The sequence below is a fragment of the Rhamphochromis longiceps genome, linkage group LG1 (genome assembly GCF_057381845.1).
Source record: "Rhamphochromis longiceps isolate RC_006_pf linkage group LG1, R_longiceps_female_GT1.1, whole genome shotgun sequence".
In the NCBI taxonomy this organism is placed as follows: Eukaryota; Metazoa; Chordata; class Actinopteri; order Cichliformes; family Cichlidae; genus Rhamphochromis; species Rhamphochromis longiceps.
Genome location: NC_140557.1, coordinates 6,407,663 through 6,434,101, shown reverse-complemented (window position 1 = coordinate 6,434,101; position 26,439 = coordinate 6,407,663). Strand labels below are relative to the sequence as shown.

General features: G+C 40.7%; 1 protein-coding gene across 1 annotated transcript in view; it reads right to left on the bottom strand.

Moving 5' to 3' along the window:
* The window catches only part of itfg1 (integrin alpha FG-GAP repeat containing 1), a 166,041-nt gene that overhangs the window by 46,270 nt on the left and 93,332 nt on the right, over positions 1-26,439 (bottom strand). Inside the window, exon 12 of the mRNA XM_085414551.1 lies at positions 23,932-24,040. Within this exon, the coding sequence (XP_085270677.1) occupies positions 23,932-24,040 (109 nt within the window). The remainder of the gene's footprint in view (positions 1-23,931; positions 24,041-26,439) is intronic.

The window sequence follows — 26,439 nt, the reverse complement described above, 5'->3', positions numbered from 1 at the left end:
GGGCAGTCCATACAGACAAAGATGTTGTTCATCAGTCTCTGTGTTAGGATATCTACAACCATAAAAGATATAGTTCTGCATTTACATCTTCTACTATGACATAGAACACCAATTGCACATTATATATATATATACTTCACATGTAGTAAATTGCCATCTATCCATCTTCTTAAAATTTTTACATGACTACTACTTATCTACTATGTGACAAATAGTAATAGTAATCAGTTTTAAGCCAATTTTTTCAACCAATCCAATTCCAGAGTGAATATTTACAACACCACCCTTTTTACGTGGAGCAATGATGTCATTTTGTTATGACTCGTTGATACGCTAGCCAAACAAAGTGTGACCAATTATGCCTATGTCATATGCAAATGCACCAGAGATGAAGGACTGCATTGCACCATTTTCTTATACGTTGGTCACTCTATGTGGTAACCTGTCTGACACCACTATGTGAATAAACAAGGATTTTTTTTTCCTTTTAAAACTTTGATTTAAAAACAAATGGCGTACACGGGGCAAAGGCAAATTTGGTGCTTTGAAGTTCACAAGCCTATTAAGTATATGCCTGCGGCAGAATTCAGATGGAGCTCCCATCAAAGAAAAGCATGTGTTCCTTGACCTTAACTGACCACACTGCATATCAGCTTCTACTTAACATCTTTGGTACACAGGTCTGACTGAGAAATTGAATTTTATCAGGAAAAATGCTTTCATTGCTCACTGGGACCCTTGCTTTGTTCTCATTAAACATGCCTTTCAAAGCACATTTAGTAATCACATAGGTACAGTTTCTATGATACTGTCAATATTTGTTTGCCAAAAATGAACTACAAATGTTTTCATGTTGGGGTATGAAATCTGGCCAGCAGTGATCACAGGCCATTCATCACTCAATGGGAGAAGGAAATCTGACAAGGGTTGTAGTTTGTTTTTTCCAATTCCCAAGGCTGTTTCTTACTTTTTCTAAGGCCCTAGAATGTCGAATAAAGTTAGATAAAGCTGAATGACACTAGAAAACACGAGGTCATTTGGCTCTAAAAAGATCAAAGTTTTTGGGAGTACAAGTGGAAATCTGGCCTAATGCAGCAACATGGTCAAAAACAGTGCAGCATATAATTATACTGCAGCATCAACTCTGAGTGAACGCCACATCAACACTTTATAGGCTTCTCACCAAAGTCATCTATGAAGGACACAAATGATAAATAGATCAAAGGGATCCGATTATTTATGGTGTGTTTGAAATTCAGGCTCTTTTGAGTCAGAGTACTTCTGTCATTGTCACTGACCCTGTAAAGATACAACACCGAGGGCTCAGATTGCCACTTGTTTGAACTAAGTTCCACTTGGGATTATCAAGAAAAGGGACATAGGACATAACAGAAACAGTCTAGAGAGACTGAAAGCTACAATGCACACACTCCGTGATCCCCTCTGCTACATACAGTATATGGAATTTTTTCTGAGATCCATTTTGCACCACTGAAAACGCATTCACACATTATTAGAGAACACCCATTTTCACTCCAGCAGCATGTCTGTGTGGTTAACAGGTCGATTAGGAAACCCGAAGTGTAAGAACACCATTTCCAGTGCAGTCTGTGCATCTCTGTGGGCTGCACCACAAACTGTGAACTTGTTTCATTTTTTAGCGTCAATCTAGCAGTAACCTTTAAAATGCATCCCGAGTAACACTATATGTGAAATGTATCCTGAATGATCAAAACAGCAGAGCAAAACAGACAGATGTCAGTGCATTAAAGGGTCGACGGGTGTAAACAACACAATGCAGCTGGAATACAAATAGCATCTGTTGCATGTCTGAAATTGAATGCTTACAGCAAAAATAAAGGTACTGATAAGGTACTGAGCAAAAGTCTTGGTTCACTCCTGATTCGTTAATATTTGCTTCTAAGATGTCCTTGAGCAATATTTCTCCAGGCTTTCTGAAGGTATTTTCAAGTGTTTATTTGGTCTTTGGTTGCTTTTTCACTCATTTTCAGTCTAGTCCTTGTACCTGACAATGTTCCCAGGAATTTTTTCTTTGTTTGTTAAGCCACTTAACACTGACCTATGAATCATTCAAGCAAAAGAAAGGCTATTAACTCAAATCATTAACTAGTGTTTTGTCTACACATAGCAGACAACTTAGTAAAGAACCAAAACATTTTTAACTGTATCTCTTTGGTACTTTGTTACTAGCAGCTTGTCACAAAAACACATAACTTGGTCTCATTTCTTTAGTTGAATCAGTTTGATGAGCATAAAATTTTATTGTTGCAACAATTGGGTGAGAAAGCTATCAGCTATTTGGGACTCACCGGAGCACCCGGGCATATCTCTGCATGTTGTGCAGTGTGTCCTTTGACGTATCTGAGGAAACTGGAGAAGTGAAGGGCAAAAGAAAAGGATGTGGGCCTACAGAAAATAAACATTATATAAAAGCCATGTTCTTAAGCAATAGGAAAACCCCTGAAAAGATCTAACATAGGACCTGAGAGATTTATCTAACCCTTTAGTTCATCCATCTACTGTTTACCAAAAGCTCATCAGGAATGGTGCTAATCGATGGGTGTTAAGAAATGGAAACAAGGAGTAAATGCTGAGATATTCTGAATTACAGAAGAACGAGAATGAATGACACACGCACAAAATGCTCATTTTTGATGCAAATGATCAATTTGTACAGACCCCGACACTGAGAGAGGCACAGTGAGTGTCTACAGCCATTTGTAAAACACGGTGGAGGCTCTGTCATGTTTTGGAGCTGCATTTGACCCAGTGGTACTGGAGCTCTTGCCAAAATAACAAACAATGGAACACTATTAGTGATGGAGTGGCCTCCCCAGGGTCTGGACCACAGCGTTGTTAGTGTGGGATGATCTTGACAGAGAACAGAACAAAAGGCCAACATCCGAAGAAGAGCTTTAAATGTCTTTCAAGAAGCCTGGAGAACTATTCCTGAAGACAACTTTAAGAAATTACAGGAAAGCTTGCCTAAAAGAATTTTGGCTGTGTTGAAAAATCAATGTTATCATACCAAATATTGACTTTCAAACTCATTCAAATTGTACAAACTCTTTTTTTTTCCTTACATGCTGTATCTGTTTCTATGCATATTTGCTCATTTCAGTAGATTCTTGCATCCGTTTTCCATTTTCAGAGTAAGCTGCATACTGAAGTAAAACTAATATACATGGCAATTTCTGTTTTTTGTCATATAAGAGAAAACGATTTGATGTGTTCATTTCATGTGTAGATAAAACTCAGTCAAAATTGGCACCTCTCTGAAATAACTGTCAGAGTGACCTTGTCTGTGTGAAGCTTTACTTTCCCTTTTCTTTCCTGTTAAATTTAAAGCCAAAAAAAGTAAAATAAAAAACTAATAACTAGACCGATCCGATATTACGTATCGGTATCGGTCTGATACTGACCTAAATTACTGGATCGGATATTGGAGAGAAATAAAAAATGTAATCCGATCCGTTAAATATCAAAAAAGCACCTCACAAAATTTGGGACACGCTGTAACTCGCCTCATAACCTTAGCATCTCGGAGCAGTATGCATCACGTGATAGAGCGGCTGTGGCATGCGAGACCTGTCAGTGGTCTGGTTGAGCATTTCGCTACCAAACCGGCATTTCATCTCCGACAAAGTTATCCCCGAGAGAAGTAAAGCAAGTGTGTAAGTTCATCTCTGAATGTTTGTAAAGCATTCCCGCGGTAAGCTTAACAACCGATATATGGAGTGACTGCCTCTTCCTCCCTCTCCTGCTGCTACTTCAATCATGAAACTGATCAATGATCAGCTGATCGGTTTTTCTGTCGTGAGTCCGTCTCTCTTGTTTGTTTTTGGCCCACTTCGCGCCAGAAAGAGGAAACCAGCGGCTGAACAACAGCAGCACGTTTAAGCTTGATAAGCTGTTGTTAGAATTTATTTAATATTACTTTTTACACCAGGATCTTTTTCTACGTAGCTGACGGCTGGTAACTGTGCAGGGGCGGGTCTAGCAAAGTTTAGCCAGGTGGGGCCTATAAGGCATGAACAGGGAGAAGGGGGCACAAAGACACACTTTTCTTTCTTATTCTCATTTAAAATGTGTAGCTTTTAATAAATAATTATCCGAATCTTACACCCAAAGTTTTAATCGGATGAAAAATGTATAGAAGTCCATTACTGTATATAGTAACTATTAAGTCTAATATACCCTAGGTAAGCTATAGTACTTTTTCCATCTGTGCAGTCTGCAATTCTGTTGAAGAAAGATGCTGAATCTATTTAATTATTCTTGAAAAATAATTGACTTCTGTGCATTTTTTCCCCACACTGCATCAAATTAAAGTTGATTACGTCGATTAAGCATCATGAGGTGGAGGGTGGGTGGTTCCCTATGTTTTTGGGGTTTTTTTGCTGGGAGTTTTAGAACCCTATTAGTTAGGTTGCTTACTCTTTAAAATACCAGAATAGGGAGGATGGAGTAGGTTTAAGTTTATTAGATTGATCAGTATTGCTGAACTATGAAATATTTTGGGTGCAGTATATTTTTTACATACAGGTATAACAGAATAGCTTTAGTGTTTGTTTTTTTGTAACTTGAGTATGAACTTATACAAAAAGCAGCAAGATATTAAAAAAACATTTTTATTGATTAAAAAACACTATCGGATTCATATCAGTATTGGCAGATATCCAAATTTATGATATCGGTATCGGTATTGGACATAAAAACGTGGTATCATTCCATCTCTACTAATAACAAGGCAGTTTTGTTCATAGGTCTTTTTAAATACACTGAGGGCTCTTGACGAATACAATATGTTCGACAACAGAAAAAGTAGAAACTTCAATCAGTGAAAGGGGGCAAAAATTTGCTACATTACAAATTTTGTGGCACAAAGTCACTCATGTATAAAGAGAAAAAGATAGACAAACAGCATCAATGCAGAAGTCCTTCACAACTCAGTGGGCACGCCATTGCTTCAGGAGATAAAATGAGTCTGTGTTTGTGTGTGTGTGTGTGTGTGTTCTGTGAGGCTTCTTTTGTTCCACATACTTCAATCCTTAGTTAATATGAAACAACTACATAGCAGCTTCACAATAGACAAAACAAGATCCTAAGAATAATTCTCGAGCATCCTATGCTGCCAATATAGTCTCAGTGTCTCACCCTCTCTCACGCAGTACAGCCTATCCAGCTCAGACTGAGCTTGCCTATTTTCTCGTGTAACATTAAGACTGATGGCATCTCCTCTGCAGGGCTAACTTAATCAAGTGGAGGATGAACTGGCCTCTGTACTCTGTGTTGGTCATTGTGTGTGTTTTCATCATAGTGATAGTGAGCTAAGCAGAGACGGTAAGCACCGTTTTATGAATAGGGCTTGTGTGTGCGTTTCTTTGTACAGTATAGTTTCATGTACACTGTTGAAAAGGCTCTGCAACCAAAATAGTCCATTTGTCTAACTGTCAAAAATAGTAAAATCAAATAAGGATTTGCTTGTTTATGTCTATGTGTACACACAATCAGAAGAAACAGAAAAGCAAAGGCACTTTTCCCACCCTTCAGATTAATCAGAAAACCTATCATCTGCAGTAAAGATTGGGGTTTTGAATTAATGTAGGGATTAAAATTAGTACACAATGTATATTTTATACTATGCAAGTAGATTCCCATGGGCTCTGTCCCAATTTTCCCAGTTCACATTAGTCACTTGTGAGCAGGTTTTCAAACACTGCCGAATGCTAAGACCTCTTGCTGAGAGATTTATTTTTTCTAATCTAGCAAAATGTTAAAAATTATGCCCTGGCCAGTCACAAATTGCTGGGCAGAACACTTGGTTTCCCCCAAAAAACAAAAACAAACTAATGACCAAGATGTTTGAGCATCTTGTGAGGTAATTATATTTAGTGAGGTGGGTGCTCTGGCTTTTAATAACACGGTGAATGCTTCTTCCCAGAAACCAGTGAAGAAGAATTCTAATATATGTGGAAGCACAGCTCACTGTGTAGGCTTATGGCTAAATTAATGATAAGTAAAAGACGGGTGCCATGCTTGGATTTGCTATACTCATCAATATGTTATGTCCAGTTTCAGTGACAGCTTGCCAAGAGCTGCCAGTTAGCCATTATTCAGATTTAACCGATGAGGTGCACTGACTGATTTGGACAAAAGTACACCGTTCTAATAAATCCTAGCCTGATATTATTGAAGGTACGTAAGGGGCACTGTGTTTTAACCCATACTGCCAGTCTTTGTTCTGTGATATGAGAAGACAGTTTGTTTCTCACCACTAAGTGTAAACCAAGTGTATTTCTTATATATAATCTATCACAGATGATCCTTTATTAGATTCATAAAATCAGACAAGCTATTTCATAGACTGTACAAAAACACCCGCTTATTAAACCTTAGCCTAGTTTTGAAACATTTATTCATATATAAGGTGTTGACATTTAATATTAATAAATTAACACCTGTAACACCTGTTTGACCAACAATTTCATCTGGCTTTCCACATAATGTTTGGGAAACTTTAACCTGAATTAAGTTTCTTCTTTTGATATCTGGGTTGTAAAAACAAACTAAACTCACTACTTAAAAAGGTGACAAAAAAATCACTGGTTACATAGAAAATACAAAAATGATATAATACTAAATTTTAAATGTAACAAAAAGGAAGAAAATCAATGTTTGTGCTCAGCTTTGATTCCCAAATATGTGGCAGAAAACATTTCATATGCTGATACACAAGAAAACTAATCACTATTTGAAGCCCTTTTTATGTTTGCTACAAACACTGCACTGAGACCTGTTGTGACATTATAGTTTTCAAGAGAAAAAGCTCTCAGAGTGTATTTTTCACACCAGAAAAATCACAGTAATACAGGCTTCACAGTGCAGAGGGGTAATTTCATGGGAAATGAATTTCTGTAACTACACTTACAAACACACAATTCGGCACGCAAGTCTTATAAAGCTGAAATTAGATTTTCAACACGATATTGCTATGATATGTTCATGCATGTCTCACTCTATTGTAGTAGCCACCTACGAGCTGGAAAGGGAGATGAATTATCTTTGGCTAAGCTCTAACACAAATGGCTGAACAATTTGAGAAATGTCTGGTGTGTGGCAGAGAGCATGCCTCCTCAAGCAAGACTCTCACCTTTAACTGCCTCCTTGCTGGCAGTCTTGGAGTCATGGTAACCACATGCAAACTTCACAACAGTGTTCTTAGCTGAAGTCATGTATGAAAGTGAAATGCACACAGCGACACACATAAAGAGTAAAATGTGATGAGCAGACTTTGATAAGGAAACATGCCACATCAGCGCTAGCAGCTACCAGTGTGAGTCAACGAGACCCATGCAGACACACACACACTGTACGCAAACACACTGACACACAAACACAGCAAACAGACAGCTGAGCTGCATTTGCTCTGAGACGCACATCACTTCCCATTGTCCTCAGGCTGGTTTTGCTGACTGCAAGGGGCTGCTTACAGATACGCGTGGACACCACACATGCCCAGACAACAAGGAACACACATTGTGACTGGCAGTGAAATGACCTCCTGCTCATGGCTTTGTGATCCACGTTACAGGGATGACATATATATTGTTGTACTGTTTATGTCCACTGTAATACACATGTCCTAGCCAGTGCTCCCATCAGACACTTTAAAGGTTATTGTCTCGTCTGGTCCTACTGTAAGTAAGACTGGGCACAGCACAGCCGTGAGGATTCAAATCTCACGGGGAGGCTTCGTTATTCAGTCTCCACTTTGGGCAACATCATTATAAGTATGTATGCTCACTGTCGCTGAACAGCTGGTAGTGGCCTGTAGTTTGTTACAGGTTCTGATAAAAATTACGTGACCACAATGTTAATATTCCCTATCAATTAAAATAAAGTCAAACGTGGTCACAAAGGCTAAACGTCTAAAGAAATCATGTTCTCCTTATCCAAACAAATTACAGTAATTTTACAGCAAAAATTGGTCGTGGCAGCTATTTTAGCGCCAGTAAAATGATAAAACCAAGGGACCTGCGAACTGTTCTCTGTTACATATTTATCGTATACTAAATATATAAAATAAACAGAGCAAAAGGTGTGACATAAAAAACCCCACCTCCAACATCTAGATAAAAACGGCACATATACCCTTAGTGTGATAACCAGTGTTGGTCAAGTTACTTGAAAAAAGTAATCAGTAACTAATTACCGATTACTTCCCCAAAAAAGTAATCCCTTTACTTTACTGATTACTTATTTTCAAAAGTAATTAATTACTTAGTTACTTTTTAAAAACACTATTTACAACCTGAAGAGGTGATAAAGCGACAGATCTTTCAGCCCAATTCTACTTTTTCTACATAATCCATCATACAAAATGTAATCAAATGGAAAAGTCTCTTTTTTTAACTTGTTTTATCAGTTTTAATCTTTTAACTTTATGCATCAAGCAAAAATGTAATTATATGCAACATTCTCTGACTTGAATAAATTAGTTTAACATTTAAACCTATTTTCTGCACATTCCAGCACATAAAATAAAATATTTTTTGTGTTTACACTCACTCTTTCAAATAGATGCAAGTAAAACACAGCAGAAAATAAATAAAGTCAAAGACTCAGCGGTCCTGTTGCTCTATTTTCACCTGTAAAGCAGGACTGCGGTAGGCGGAGGTTTACCCTGGTGCAGGTGTGCCGCGGTCAGTTGAAGAATCCGCGAGTTTCTCTGTGAGTTTCCCATTACGTGGTAGCGCACTCGGTGCTTGTTTGGAAGTTTAGGGTTTTTTTTCGCTGTAAAAAGTTTTCTTCCCACGCACGATGGACGGTAATGTTTTAATGTGCTAATATGGAATCAAACTCAAAGTAAGGTCAGTACTTCCACGCTTTAAACGCTGCATGCTCATACTCTCTCCCACAATCGATATGTGATCCATTGTTGATCTGCACACAGCTGTTGTCACTAACGTCGCACTGGCTTACGTCACTGTCGTGAGACATTCTCACAAAAAAAAAAAAATCACGGTTTTAGTAACGCAGTAACGCAGCGTTACTACGGGAAAGTAATGGTAATCTAATTACCGTTTTTGCAATAGTAATCCCTTACTTTACTCGTTACTTGAAAAAAGTAATCGCGTTACAAGTAACGCGTTACTGCCTATCTCTGGTGATAACTAACAATTTTTTAATGTCTTTAAAGCTGACTGACAGTTTCTTTGTTCATACAGACAATTATAAACCTTATAAAGACAATGCACAACCCAAGACTGTCAATAGCCACTGAGAAAAAATAATTTTCAGGGAACTGGATTAGTCTTCATGACTTCATGAATCAAACATCCCCCAAGTCCAATTTAAAATGAGGTACTGCTTGTTATTATTATTTTTTCCATTATCTAAACCACTTCCCATAATGTGATAATTGGTCTGTCTTTCATCTACCTTCATTCTCAACAGACATTGTTCACATGAAATTGATTTATGCTTCTTTTTCTGAAGCTGATTTCCCCACTGCTGCTGGTCATTTGGTTGTAGAGGTCCAATGTCATTCTTTTTGAAATGAACAAAGACAGCTAAAATTATTGGCACACCGTTACACCAAAACACAACACCCACTGGGTGTTTTATGTAATTTCATTTGTTCTACAATAGCTTCTATTAAACATTGTAGACAGATGATAAATATAAATAAATTAACTTTAATATGTAGTATTGTTTCACTTGCTTAAAAGCTTAATTTACGGTCAGAGTCACTGAGACTTCAACTGAGCTGGTAGGGGGTGATTTAAAGAAAAATTGGACCAGGACTTCCACACTCTCTGTGTGGCGACAGGGAGAGAGAAAAAGTAGTCACACCACTCTGGAAATACTGCCTCCAGTCAAATACTACTCTGGATGACACAGTTACATTTAAAGACTTCATGTAAATCTCCTCATTGCCATTTAAATGGAATGAAAAGAAGGAATAAAAGACAGTTCTGACTGACAGGATGAGAAGAGTGGAGAGGAAACTAGGGGACCGTAAAAGACATTTGCAGAAGAGAAACAAGAGTGCTGACAGAGTGAGGGCAGAAGGTGAGACTATGAAAACAGAGGCTGGAGAGGGGTTAGAAGGAGGAAATGAATGGGAAAAAATGGGTGGATAAACAGAAAAAAGAGAAAGGAGAAAATATGGAAAGTGGAGAAAAGAGGTCTGAATTTCACACAGAAATGATGAAAGAGGATGTGAAGAGTGAGGAGAGAATGAGGAACATGTTAGCCTGAGAAAAGCTCCCAGATGTTTCTCAATGCAGCTAATCTGCATCCTAATAAGTGAGCAGGAAACTAATCAACTCATACAGTTCTGCCTGTCAGTCTCTCTCTTCATGTCTTTTCCATACACATAGACACACACTGACATGAACACACACTTTGAGATGCTCATGTTGAGATACCCGCCTCCTTCCCATCACCCACGATTTTATCCTTCTTTCTAATTTTGGAGTTTATGATTTCTCCCATTTCCTCCCTCCTCAGCAGTAATCATCCATCCATCTGTCCACCAAGCAACCACTTTGCATACGCGGTTTTTTCACAGCTTAATGTGGATCCACTTTGCTCTGCATACGATTTAACAGTCATGCACGTCCTTACTATGTTTTGTAATAAGTGCAAATTTAAAAAAAAATCCTTTTACACTGTTGGGGGTAAAAATGCTAAAATTTCTCCTAAATTATTAAATCTGAACACATGCACAGGTATTTTCAGTCATGTTGTTACAGGTCTATAAAATCAAGCCTCCAGCTACGCAGTCTGCCTTAACAAGCCTCTGTGAAAGAATTGGTCATTCTAAAGAGCTCACTGAAGAGTGTCGTATTCTAATAGGATGCCATCTTCGCAGCATGTTCCCTCCTAAATATTCCCAGATATTCAGCTGTAAGTGGCAATATTGCAAGTGTGAGTGTTTAGGAACCACAGCAACTCAGCCATGAAGTGGCAGACCAAATAAAGTTAGGGATGTGGGAAGTGCTGGGGTACATAGTAGGTAAAAGTTGCCCACGCTCCATTGAATCATTAACTGCAAACTGCGTTCCAAACCTCCTTTGGTATTAATGTCATCACAAACACTGTGTGCTGGGAGCTTCATGCCATTGGTTTCCATGGTCCAAACAGCTTCTGTAGGTGTAATGTGTAGGTGGCACAATACTTTTAACCACAGACTGCTGAAGCTAATGAATGGGTTCAATTATAACAAACTGGCTGAAATTGAATCGAAACTGCTGCTACACATTCTGTGGTTGGCTTCATTGTTGGTGTCTGAGAAATCTGTACCATGCTGTGACTGCAAATATAATCAATGTCAGATCCATTCTTGTTTGCTTTCACCCTCAATAAAATCTCCAGAAAGACCTGGAGGAAAATATCAGTTACAGAGCAGCTGAAAAAGAGTTGCAACATTTCTGTTTTTCCTCTGTAATTCTCAATTAACGAGGATCCATTGGAGGGCAAGTCTGGTGCCAGCAGCCGCAGTAATTGCAGATCCAATAGCGTATCTTAACAAACTTCATTTTAACTTGAAAACATGCATTCTACCACTAAAGGTAATAATGCAATGCCTGATCACAGCAAATAAAGCACCTTCCAGGATCCACCTGGCTCACAAAAGTACCGACACAACCTTGAGATGCATAACTACACATATAATTGTAGCAGAGATTGTGAGACAGGTGTCATATAGTAATTTTTCTATTCATTGCTTGCCAAATGTGGATCTTCAGGTGGTTATTATGTCTATATTAATATATTTCTCTCTAAAGCACAAAACACAAACATCAGAACTAACCATCATCTTTGTGTTATACTGAAAACCTTTAATTTCATCTTGCATGTGCGAACCTGTTTTTACTGAAATTAAAACACCAACTTTGTCTCCAAGCAGCTCAACCTGAAATGTCCCTCTGATATAATCATTTCTGGAGAGAGAGGGGATCACTGGAGATTTCTCTCTGGTGGAAGTGTGCATGCATGAAGTATGCATTAGAGAATTAAAGATGATATACTTTAAATAAGACTATCATGCACTTTAAATATAATTTTGAATATCCTGCCTGTTGGTATCTAATCAAGACAGCAGACCTGTGAATGATTTAGTGTGTACTGCAGTTAGGTAAAAAAAAATTATTTATCTAGAAAATGATTAATCACTTTACAATTTATATTCTCATTCATATTCATTTATATTCTTTCTGAATAAAAAATACAAATAGTTCTTGACTCTTGGTAACTACAGTCTCAACATACAACAATCTGTCAGCCAAAAATGTCATTTTTGCAGTGTAGCCACATTCAAAAATTAACCTTCATTTCTATTCTTGGCCATCCTGGTGACTTCCATTGAAAATCTTCACATCTAGAAACTGTCACATCCAACTCAGACCCTGTCTTTTTGTTAGTGTTGTCATCTTCAGGCCATATTATGTCTCATTACCATCTTATATTTGAATTTATATTATATGTATATATATATATATATATATATATATATATATATATATATATATACATACACACACACACACACACACACACACACACACACACACACACACACACACACACATACATACATAGCCGGTTACCAAGATTACGTGAAGTACCCTCAGAAGGTCTGCTAGATGATGTTAATGCAGCACTACGGGCAATACCTACAACCACGATTACCGACACTAACAAGCTGATCTACAATACGGCAGCAGTGATCAGTGAGATGCTTGGCTACAAGTTGAACAGTGACAAGGGGCAGTACCCTCCATGGAGAAGGAGGCTAGAGGGCAAGATCAAAGTAGCACGGAGGGAGGTTAGCCAACTAACGGAGTTGCAGCAAGGTGCGACAAATAAGGTGCCTAAGAAATACAGCAAGCTGTCCATACCTGAGGCCTTGGAAACTGCCAAGCAAGGACTCACGGCCTTGGCCAGCCGCTTGAGGAGGTACACCAGAGAGATAGAAGGCAGGAGAATAAACCAGCTGTTCTCCACAGAACCAGCAAAGGTGTACTCTCAGTGGCAAGGGAACAATAAGAGAACAGCACCACCAAGGCTGGAGACGGAGCAATACTGGAAGAGCATATGGGAGAAGGATGCAACCCATAACGGCAATGCTCAGTGGCTAGAGGATCTGAGGGCAGACCACAGCGACCTCCCTGAACAGGGTCCAGTAACCATCACAGTGGCAGATATCCAAGAAAGGGTCTCCAGTATGAAGAGTTGGACAGCACCGACATGGTTCACGCCTACTGGCTGAAGAAGCTGACTGCACTCCACGAGCGTCTGGCAGCACAAATGAACCAGCTGCTAGTTAACGAGAGACACCCGGAATGGCTAACTGAAGGCCGGACGGTCCTGATCCCCAAGGACCCCAAGAAGGGACCGGTCCCCTCCAACTACCGACCAATAACCTGCCTCAGTACTACATGGAAGCTCCTGTCAGGCATCATATCGGCTAAGATGAACAGGCACATGGGTCAATACATGAGCGGGACACAGAAAGGAATTGGCAAGAATACCAGAGGCGCAAAACACCAGCTACTGGTAGACAGAACAATCAGCCGAGACTGCAAGACCAGACTGACCAACCTGTGCACTGCCTGGATTGATTACAAGAAGGCCTATGACTCAATGCCCCACAGCTGGATACTGGAATGCCTAGAATTGTACAAGATCAATGGGACCCTAAGAGCCTTCATCAGGAACTCAATGGGGATGTGGCGTACAACACTAGAGGCCAACTCCAAGCCCATAGCACAAGTCACCATCAAGTGCGGGATCTACCAAGGAGATGCTCTGTCCCCACTGCTGTTCTGCATAGGCCTGAACCCCCTCAGTGAGATCATTAACAAGACTGGCTACGGATACCGACTACGGAACGGAGCAGTTGTCAGCCACCTCCTGTACATGGATGACATCAAGCTGTATGCCAAGAGTGAACGAGACATCGATTCACTGATCCACACTACCAGGCTATACAGCAATGACATTGGAATGTCGTTCGGACTGGAGAAGTGTAGTCGAATGGTAACAAAGAGAGGGAAGGTAGTCAGAACTGAGGGGATTGAACTACCAGAAGGCAACATTGCAGACATAGAGGACAGTTACAAGTACCTGGGGATCCCCCAGGCAAATGGGAACCATGAAGAGGCCGCTAGAAAGGCTGCAACCACCAAGTACCTGCAGAGGGTCAGGCAAGTCCTGAGGAGTCAGCTGAATGGTAAGAACAAGATCCGGGCCATCAACACGTACGCCCTGCCTGTGATCAGGTACCCTGCTGGGGTAATAGGCTGGCCAAAGGAGGAGATAGAAGCCACTGACATAAAGACAAGAAAGCTCCTTACCATGCATGGAGGGTTTCACCCCAAGTCCAGCACCCTGAGGCTGTACGCTAAGCGGAAGGAAGGGGGCCGGGGACTGGTGAGTGTCAGCACCACAGTCCAGGATGAGACAAGGAACATCCAAGAATACATTGGGAAGATGGCCCCAACTGACCGAGTGCTCAGTGAATACCTCAGGCAGCAGAAACCCAAGAAAGAGGAGGGAAACGAGGAACCATCATGGAAGGACAGGCCCCTGCACGGTATGTACCACCGGCAGATAGAGGAGGTGGCTGATATCCAGAAATCCTACCAGTGGCTGGACAAAGCTGGACTGAAAGACAGCACAGAGGCACTAATCATGGCAGCACAAGAACAAGCTCTGAGTACAAGATCCATAGAGGCTGGGGTCTATCACACCAGGCAAGACCCCAGGTGCAGGCTGTGTAAAGATGCCCCAGAGACAATCCAGCACATAACAGCAGGGTGCAAGATGCTAGCAGGCAAGGCATACATGGAACGCCATAACCAAGTGGCCGGCATAGTGTACAGGAACATCTGTGCCGAGTATAACCTGGAAGTCCCGAGGTCAAAATGGGAGATGCCCCCAAGGGTGGTGGAGAATGACCGAGCTAAGATCCTGTGGGACTTCCAGATACAGACGGACAAAATGGTGGTGGCTAACCAACCGGACATAGTGGTGGTAGACAAACAGAAGAAGACGGCCGTAGTGATCGATGTAGCGGTTCCGAATGACAGCAATATCAGGAAGAAGGAACACGAGAAGCTGGAGAAATACCAAGGGCTCAGAGAAGAGCTCGAGAGGATGTGGAGGGTGAAGGTAACGGTGGTCCCCGTGGTAATCGGAGCACTAGGTGCGGTGACTCCCAAGCTAGGCGAGTGGCTCCAGCAGATCCCGGGAATAACATCGGAGATCTCTGTCCAGAAGAGCGCAGTCCTGGGAACAGCTAAGATACTCCGCAGGACCCTCAAGCTCCCAGGCCTCTGGTAGAGGACCCGAGCTTGAAGGATAAACTGCCCGCAGGGGCGTGCTGGGTGTTTTTTTAATATATATAATATCCTTATATAATTTTTTTTTTTTTTAAATTTTGTATTGTACTTTAGCTTGGTTTTTGCAAACTAACACTGCATGTGCGGTGTGTGTTTCTGGCACTCCAGCATTAGGCACTCCATATGGCTGGGTTAAATAAAAGCTATTACCAACAATTCACCTTCATATTAACTAAAATACTCAGGGTCTAAATCTGAAAAGCAACTTTAGAGCATACCAAATTCAACTGACTATACAAAAGAAACCTTCCTTGAAATACTGTCAAAACAACAAGACATATAGAACCGATATGATTTTTACCCTCTGCTTTCAATTTTATTTTATTTATTACAGAATGGCGTCCTTACTGCTAACTTTTTCACTGCTCTGTGGCTCTACTCACAAAGTTATAGCATGCTTGTAAATAATAAATGGTTCGATAGCAACAGAGGTACAGGTCTTGATGGAAAGCACTACTGAGGGGACTATTCTATGTCAGGAGCTTGGAAGCATAAGATGTCAAACCAGTACAGGTTCAGGTCATCTCAGTGTGAACATGCCTGCAAGAGTCCAGGATTCTGGCAGGCAGAAAGGCAAGGTTGCTGTCTAAGGTGTGTGTGATGGAAATTGTGATGGATTTAGCCTGGAAAGTCAAAGTACTTCATGGTATCTGAGCTTTCACTCAGAAACTGCGCACACATGCAAGTGTATACCAGGCTGGACACAAAGTAAATCCTACAGTGGGTGTTGTTCAATAATGCGCATGGGAGGGTTGAGGGATGTCGTCTTGAGAAAATGGGATTTCATCTTACAGAACAGAGGACTGTATCAGGCTGTCTACAAAGACACACAACTAACTGACAAAGTGTCAAGGCTGAATATGAAGTGCACGCTTTAGGCCTCACTTACTACAGTGTAATACTATTAGCTGTGCTATCAGAGATGCCTGAATAGAATGGTAAATAAACAGTTCTATCCTCATGGGGATTCACAGGAGGTGCAAGGCTATTAAGCTGAATTTGAGCTCACACTCACAAGGGAGAGGAATGAAATGTTGACAAGGTGTGAACACTTGACAGATACATTTTTATTTTGGTTGCTTGTTGCTCTCTCATCTGTACTCTGCTAGATGGAGTGAAAATGCAACACAGTGAACATGTATGAAATATTTACAACCAGAAATGTAATAAGTGAAGCTGAATGAAGAGGAGACACGGGAAAGCTGACAGTGGGGAGGAAAAAAAACATGAATTTTGGCGTGGGTGTATCTTTTTGTGTGTTGTTTGAAGTGCTGCAGTGAGACAAGACATGGATAACGATAAGGACGGCAGAGTTTAAAGAGGCGGCACGAAAGGAATTCCTGTTACGGCACGAGGAAAGGGGACGTGTCAAGGTCACACACGTACAAGCATACACACAAAAGCTGTTAGAAAACTAAAAACAAATGACTCTCTTTCACTTTTTTGGCATATATAAACCACCTAATATATAATAGTTTTAGTATTTTGCTATATTTCTTCCTAATGTAGTGGTCTTTCAGATTCCCAATTTGTACAACCATGTTTATTGATGTTGAGCCGACTATGCCTGGAGAGAATCTAGATTACAATGTGCCTCCTCTGATGCACACAAAGTCACCAGCTGCTTCTTTCCTATTAGCTGTAAGGGGTTTCATTGACAGGAGGGAATCCATGCAGAGGTTCATGCCATTTCCTTGCCTCCCTTCTCATTCTAATTACCCAGAACCCCTGCGAACCAGCTTCTTAAAATGTTGCAGAAGAGCATGTAAACAACAAGTTCGAAAGAAAGAATATCAGAAAAGCAGCAGTTCCTCTCTGACTAGAATACAAACTGAAATATGTGCACTTTATGTGGGAACAAAATTTCATCTTGTGTTGGAGCCCAGGGATTTCTGGTAAGCAGAGTCTACAACCAACCAATATATTATAGCCCACTGAATTTGGAAAATGGGTTCTGTGCATCTAGGGATAAAGATTTGATGAAAATACTTAATTTCATTGGGATTTTTGTAAACAGTATTGCGACAATGATTTCAGGAATTGTTACTGTCTATAAATTAAATACCTTGCATTATTACAGCACAGCCACGTATTTTTGGCAGTCTGTTTACAGACTGGCGGCTATCTTGTTGCACTTTTAATTTTTTAAAATATTGGATAAAGGAATCCTGTCATTTCCTACACAACCCAGCATTAATAAGAGAAATCGCTAATAAAAGCCACTTGCTTGTAATCAGTGGCAAACTACTGTGTAAAGGTTGAGTGTGCGTGTCAATGTGTCAGCATTTTTGCTTGTACAGAATCTAAAGATGTTTTAAAATGTCCATCAACTTCAGGAGATTGTGACACTTTCTTTTTCTACATCAATAACCAAAACAGCTCAAGATCAAGGTTTTCTGAGGAAATCAGAGCAAGTTTGTTGAGGTGATGATATGAAGATCCCCAATCAGAAGCTTTCCTAGGGACTGCTAACTGAGCAGCATCTTAACTGTGCATGTCAATGCATCACTTACCTACTGTAACCTACTGTCATTATTTAGCTCATGTGTGACAGCACTGGAATCCTATTGCCATAACCGTCTGTCTTCTCTCTTTTATAGTTTCTTCTTTGTCCTCTTTGTTTTTCTCTCTGTACTTTTTTGCAGGCATTTCTAGCTCAGAAACAGCATTTTTCTCATATCCAGTTACCAGCCCCAACAACCAGAGAGTTTATTTTTATATTGGTTGCAGTTTATTGTCTTTTTGTGCTCTTCTCTCTCCTTCCCATTACTCCCTAACTGGCAGCAGATGGCTGTCCAATCTTGAGCCTACTTCTGATGGAGATTTCTCCCTGTTAAAAGGTCGCCAAGTGCTAGCTCAGAGAGGATCACTGGGAGTTTGTCTACTGAAAGTGTGTATGCATGAAGTATGCATTATAGGGTTATAGATGATAGGCTTTAAACAACACTATCATGCACTTGAAATATAAATGTTAAATTTCTGGCTACTGGTAACTAATCAAGCAGGTGTTAGCCATAGTAATGAGACGGCTTGTGAATGATATAGTGTGAGCAGCAGTTAGCTGGAAAAATTATTTATTTAGAAAATGATTCACCACTTTACAGTCTATATTTTGGAACATCATAATGAAACAAAATGTTTTCTTTCTGAATAAAAATATTTGTTAAATCTTGTCTTGACAGTCTCAACATATAATAATCTGTCTGCCAAAAATGTCATTTTTGCAGTGTGGTCACCTTCAAAAATTAATATTAATATCAGCAGCAGATTACATCTGCAGATGCCAATTTGCAAAATTGGGACTTGGTGAATAATTACTTCCCTTTTTACAGCAATTTAAAGACATTGTTGGTAATATGTGTTGGTGAGTCATTACAACTGCTCCTCTTGAAAATTCTAAATTTCACTTTTTATTTCAGAAACGATTAATAATTCAACCCTATGTAATGAAAACATTAGTGCTTGTCCATATCAAGTCCACACAGACTTCTTGTGGGTACCTAGGAACCACTTGCACCTTCAGTAGGACAACCTTTCAGCTTAAACACATGTCTCACAAATGCAAAATGGAAGCCAAGACACAAGACACCTGGGTCAAATCTTAGCGCTACAACTTGATATCCAGGTCACTGCTTCTACTTCAACTAACCTTGACATGACATGTCACAGAACACACCTTGCCATTACCAGGTTGCCAAGTTCCCAGAAACAACAGTATTGCTACCAACTGAACCAAATAGAGGGTTTTAGTGTCAGTTGTAACAGGTCGGTGCAATGGAACTAACCTTCTTCTGCCTCTCACATCCTATTATTCCATGAAAGTATGGCACTGCTCTGCCACTCCTCCTTCTGACTACTGTGTCATTCAAGTGGTGGAGAGAGCAGTGATTGGTTTGCTGGCTCAATTCAAAGATGTGTATTAAGACATTTAACTGTCTAACTGAACGGGCTAACAAGTGAAGGGTACTTGCACTATACCACTGTGGTGGATACCAACATACTAAATTCCTAAATCCAAACTATAATTTTATTTCATTTAGTCTTATGACTCAAATCACTTGATCCACTATTGTGAACTTGATGTAATTTGAGCATTTGTTACCACCACAAACAATTTGTTTGAGTGGAATGAGGTCTCAAATGCCTTTATTGTTGATCTGCTGTGTCAACAGTATAATGTCTTCATTGAATCAATGACAAGTGAAAGGCATCATTGGTATACAGTGCACCTCAGGAGAGGTTAACTTGTTTTGTATGTAATCCCTTGAAAACAATATTGATTCTGAGGCATAATTTAAGTGTTAGTAAGTGCTAGTACCACTGTGTGTCGTTTTTTGTGTGTGATTCAGAAAGCAGAAGAGGAGGTGTAGTCCCTCCCCTCCCAATAGACAAAACAACAACTGTTCACCAACTGTGCAGAAACAGAAAGGGATGAGCAGCGCTCCTTTTCGTGCTAATGAGCAGAGCAGAGTGACAGATTAAATTGTGCACAGGCCCACCCCAGAGTGGAACTATTTTTACTTTTCTCAAATGTCACCAGGTACTAATGCTGTACAAACATTTTGACTTCAAAAGAACACATCTTGATTTTTACTCAAACACTGCTGCAATAAAAAAATGAAAGAAATAAAATCTATTAACTTAAAAAAAAAAAAAAGTGAGCCAAAAATACATGAAACTATTTCTGAACAGATACTGAAGCCAAAGCTGCTTGTAGTGAGACATTTGAATACAAGTTTTACAGCACTCTTGGACAAAAAGTGTGTGCCGTTTCTTCAGACTTAGTGAACATTTAATTGTCTTCCTTGCATAAAAGAATAGAAGGTATTTTTTCGAGGATCTCTGACAGCTTTGCCTGACTATCAAAAGTGGAAAATGACAGGATAATTGGGTAATGAAAAAGTAGAAAAAGACAAGCAATAACTGTATCAGGCTATTGACTCCCTAAAACAATACACTACACCCATACCCATTGCTTTAACTTTGGGTTAATAACTTTACCTGATGATACTAAATTTTGGTGGTAAATCAGTTCATTTACAACCTGAATCATACATTCTTGGCTTGATTTTTAAATCTTTGCTGTAAAAAAGAAACAAATGCACAGTAAATAGAAAAAAAATGTAATTTACTGCATAATTATTGCATACAATTGGAAATATGGCATGAAAGCAAATAAGCCTCTTCAACCTCTTCATTAAAATTCTCTCTGACTGAGAAGGTCATGCTGACTATTAAAAGAGGTGATGCTTTAAAGAAGCTGGCCTGGAGAGAAATCTTTATGATATACACCCTCAACACCATGGGAATAAATAGAACCGATGATTATTTAAATATTAAATGCCTTTTGATTTATGTGACAGTTGATAATTTGGGGGTTTGTCTTGAAGTAAACAGGAACCTGATAATGACTTTTCTAATGGATAAAAGATGGCCAGTGGCTTTGGTATATGAGGTTTTATGCATGTATGATGGATAATGTACTAGCTCTGTCCTTGTGTATATAACTTAATTCATTTTGTGTACCTCACACACTTTAATGAAGTCTTTGTGTTGAAATATCTACGTGTACTTCCACTGAAATGTGACCCAACAGACAAGTCAAACTCACTCTACTGTACAAAAAAATATCAGGTATAATATATGCTTCGGCCGGCAAAATCCAATCACCAGTTTGTCGCATCTTATAGACATGCCAGCCAGAAACTTCTACCAAAAGAAGCCAGCTCATCTACGATTCGGAACAATCGACATTGGAACTCTGACTGGATGCAGCCGAGAGCTGGCCCAGGTACTCAAGAAGAGGAACATCGACATAGCCTGTGTTCAAGAATGCAAATGGACCGGAAGCAAAGCGGCGGAGAATGGAGAGGGATATAAGCTCTTCTACTGCGGAGAGAGAGCCACTAAGAATGGAGTGGCCATCGCACTCAGCAAACACCTGCTCCAATCCCCGTATAAGATTGAGCGAACATCTGATTGATTAATGTCTATCAGAATCGAACTAGGAACAGCTGACGTTAATGTTGTGACCTGCTATGCACCACAGACTGGATGCAGCGATGAAACAAAAAATTAATTTTGGGACACGTTGGACAGGATCATACAGCGCATCCACAACATTGCGGAGGACACCGTTGGTTCAACAAAACCGGGTGAAAAATACATTGAGAAACAGGTCTGGTGGTGGAATGAGGAGGTACAAAAAGCAATAAAAGTGAAGAAGCTGGCCTATAAGACTTGGTGGCGATCGCGAGCGCATGAAGATCTCACCCGATACCGCTCGCTGAAATCAGCAACAAAGAGGGCAGTGGCCTCCGCGAAAAGACGACACTACCAAGATTTTTATGACCAGCTCCAAACCCCAGAAGTGACCAATAACATCTACCGACTTGCCAAAGCCCGCCACCGCGTGAAGTAGGACTTTGATACAAACCATGTTGTCCAAATCAAAGGAGCCAATGGGCAGGTTCTGCGAGACCCCCGAGACATCCTTCAGCGCTGGTCAGATTACTTCGCTGGAATCAGCAATGAAGAATTTACACATCCGCCTATCCCGCCCGCGGACCCAGTCGCAGGGCCTGTCACACCAATCACCACTGCCGACGTCCAAAACGCGTTGAAGAAAATGAAAAACGGAAAAGCCACAGGACCGGACGACATCCCAGCTGAAATTTGGAAGATGATGGGCAACTGCGGTACAACATTCCTTGCAGCACTCTTCAACCATATCACGGTCGAAGACAAAGCCCCCCGAGCTTGGACATAGAGCATCACAGTGCCCAACTGGAAGGGCAAGGGAGACGTCACAGAGTGCACCAACTATCGACCAATTCGTCTACTCTGCCATGCAATGAAGATCTTCGAACGTGTCCTGGAAAATCTGATCCGTCAACTGGTCACAATCACCCCGAATCAATGCGGCTTTGTTAAGGGCTGTGGATCTATCGATGCCATACACGCGGCCCGTTTGCTGATGGAAAAGCACCGGGAAAAGAACAAGACGGTGCACATGGTCTTTCTGGATCTGGAAAAGGCATTCGATAGGGTCCCCCACAAGCTGATTTGGCGATCATTACGAACTCATGGTGCCCCGGAAGCCTATGTGAAATGGACTCAGCTGCTCTACCGTAACGTCACAAGCGAGGTCCGATGTTCAGCGGGAACATCACCAGCCTTCCCGATTACCGTTGGCATCCACCAGGGCTCGGCCCTCTCGCCCCTGCTGTTCACTCTCTGTATGGACACCGCAACGGCTGATCTGCAATCACCACATCCATGGAGCCTCCTGTATGCAGATGATGTGTGCCTATCAGAAACAGAAAACTGCCTAGCCCTGCAAACCCAAACACAAGCATGGAAAGACTGGCTCTTCGAAAACGGCATGCGCCTGAACATCAAGAAGACTGAGTACCTTGAATGCAGCCCCCAGACCAACAGCACCATCACTATCGACGGCGAGCCGCTGACTAAAGTTGCCCAATTCAAGTACCTCGGGTCCCTTGTCATCTCGGACTGCGAAAGTCTACCAGACGCCAGACTCCGTGTCAACAAAGCGTGGAGGAAGTGGCATCAGGTGAGTGGAGTCTTATGTGACAAGAGAATGCCAATCTATCCTAAGGTCAATTGTGCGCCCAGTGGCACTCTACGGGTCAGAGTGCTGACCAGCGACGACCAAACATGAACAAGCTCTTCACACCATGGAGATGAAGATGCTGAGGTGGCTTCTGGGTCTAGGCCACAAGGAAGACCAAAAAAGCGCTGGATGGACCGAATCAAGGATGATATGAAGGCTGTGAATATTACACCAGAAGACGCCCTTGATAGAAAGAAGTGGAGGAAGGCATGCAAGATAGCGGACCCTGTGTCGCGGGATATAAACCGCTAGGAAGAAGAAGAATATATGTTTCACAAAAAAACCAATTACTCCTCTTCCTCTCATCTCAACTGCCATTGATTCATTAATGGCACCAACATAGACTAGGAGAAGTGTGGTTTTATGTTTTGAGAGGCAATAGAGTGCAATAGAGTGCCTTATGTGCTGTACAAGGAGACTAGATTCGAAATGGCCTTTTGGGAGAAGGTGCATTTACTACAGCAGATCTTTTTGTGCGGACAGTGGCCAGTTTAATTTAAGATGAAATTGAACAAAAAGCTCAGAGAGATCCCTTTTTCACCACCAACTGAGTAGCTCCAGGCTAGAAATCAAAATATGACAGATAATAGTCATGACCATCTGCTTTCGAGGTTGGGGAAAAGACTTGCTCATGTTTAATGTTCCTAATTGGTCTAGGAGGGGCTGTTACAGAAAGAAAATAAGAAAAAAAGGACTAAATGATAATATATTCAAATTTCAGTATGTGTATGTTATCTGGTGAGGACAGCTTGGGAATGGAAATAAATGTTCTTCCTTCATGTTGCCCCTTCAAGGGACTGGTTTCAGCATGGGGAGAGTAGTGAGAAAGGGAGCATACTTGGCAAATCAGTCCCTTACCCATCACTTTAACGAAGTAGGCATCGGCTTCGAAATTGTTCTTCAAAGCGTGAATTCTCAAGTCCTGTTTGCCCTCTGCCTTGCTCTGAACCAGCATGTCTAAAATACCCTGCAAATGAAGACAGACACATAGATAAGGGACAATGAGAGCATGGCATGGTGCTTCTTCTGATGTACATTTTTATCCCTCTGACATACTGGATGTCTCATCCAGAATTATCGCATCATCTCTATTCCGCTGTCTTTCTCCTTTCCTCACTAAGTCTCTCTTTCTCTCGGTCTCATTTATAAATTCTCTCTCAGGGGCGAGTGAGAGAGCCAAGCACTGAAAGCGGGAGAGTTGAATTTAATAGACAGGCCACATTAGCAGTAGTAATTAATTCTGATAAGACAAGAACATACAGTAGATCGCAATACAGCTTCTGTACTATATGTAGTCTCTCATTAAGAGACTGGGGGTGAGTGCTGGAATCAAAGTCTACGACACACACAAAGAAGGATTTTGACAAAGGTAGTGTGTAAGAGAGTATGTGTAGATGTTTTCTAGCAAGGCCCATTTGCAGCATTAATTAAATGCTTAATATCACAGAGCAACACACTTAACACACTTAATGAGAGCAAAACCTAACAAATCATTTCCCAACGTTTGGGAAAATTAAAGTATAGCTCATCTTGTTTTATCTACTCTTCCTCTATAGTGGTGTATTGCCAGGTCCTGCATCTATTGCACCCACTCCCACAATGAATCAAATTCCAAAATAAAAATGCACAAAGTGAAGAATAACACTGCAACAATGAGGGAGAGCAAAAAAACCAAAAACACACAGAGCACTCATGCGCGCGCACACACACACGCACACACAAATAAATACAGTAGCTCAGAAAAAAAGGGGGGGAAAAAAAGCACACTCATGCACACGCTACCCCATGTGTAACTGTTGGCATGATGACATTGTATATAATTTGGATTATTTCTTTATCTCGTCAAGATCCATGTCATGATTGTAAATTATTTAAGCTGTACATTACTTTGTTTGTTTTTTGTAGTCAACGTTTTGGTGCTTTTATTTTGAAAGTCAAGTTCGCTTACAAGTTGCGCTAGTTTCCTCTTTGGGTAGAACGAAGAAAAACACCTGTAAGCGCGCAGAAAGGATGGTTTTTATTGAAAGACATGTTAAGTGGACTTTGACTACACACGGTTAAAGGAAACCTCAGAAGAACGGCGGCTAATTCCCTTTTTGCAGCATGCAGCCAACGAGGTATTTATTTATTTATTTATTTATCGTGTTTGTTGTACAGTGTTTTTACTGCTGTGTCTTATGCTGAGTTTTATTTTGTTAATGCTGTATAGTTTTCACGGTGGCTTTGGAGAGAAGTCTTCAAATAAACCAGTGACAGAAAACCACTTGCGTCTGCCTGTGCTTCGAGGGAATTATAGTGAAAACTCGGACTGTTCGTCAACGCAAGCGGCCACTAATTGACGATGCGGCAACTTCAAAGCATCAGCGGGCTTGTTCCTACATGTCTACAGCGCAGCGGAGCTGACAAGAACTGGCAGATAAGCTGAAAGTACTATATGCATATGGTGATATGACACATGCACAAGTATTAAAGGGCAGTGTTTTAAGGAAAGGTGTTTAAGTTAAGTGGCCTAAGAAGGGACCTTTGCAAACATTGCTGAAGAATACTGTGATTGATAACTACTGTGGTGTATAGTACATCTTGTTTTGGTGTAAGCTAAAACTTTTGAAGATTTTAAGATAAAAGTGCATTTGGGAAGCAATAAGTGAAGGTTTTGGATGTAAATTCTTGAACTGTTTTGAAGTTTATTATCAGGTGTATTTTTGTAAGATAACACTTCCATTTGAACTGTGTTATTTTTGTGCCATTTACATATGAGTAAGTGTTAAACATTGAGGCTTGGTTAACCATCTACATTTCTTATTTCTAAGTGGGTTGATTAAGAAGTGCTGTAAAATGTCAGAACCAAGCGAGCCTACAGTTCAGTTTAGTGACAGTGCAGACTTTCAAGATCAGTCTGAAGAAGGTCAAGTGCATGGTGCTGAAGCTCAGCAAGAGGAAGCGCAGCAGCCAAGACGAAGTGAAAGAATCAGAACTCTAACAGAGAAAGGCAAAGAAATGCAAGATGAGAAAATTAAAGCACTCCAGCAAAGGTTTAACTATATATATGACAAATGGAAAACACAAGTTAAATCTGCAAGACAATCCTTATCACAGACAACAGAGACCTTATCTGAGGACTTGCTTAATGACATTATAAGTGATGTCACAGGTCTTTCTGCAGATGTCCAGCGTGTCTATGAAGAGCTACGAAAGATCTCTGCTCCAGACCAGGTCACGCGTCGTAGAGTGGATCGGTGTGTAGAGATTTCTACATTTGTTGCATCCAGAGCCTCAAGTAGGTTGCATGGAAGGTCTCCAGAAAAGGAGGAGCAAGACTGGCCAGAAGCAGGCTCTCTCTTTAATTCAAGCACCTGCAATTCAGGT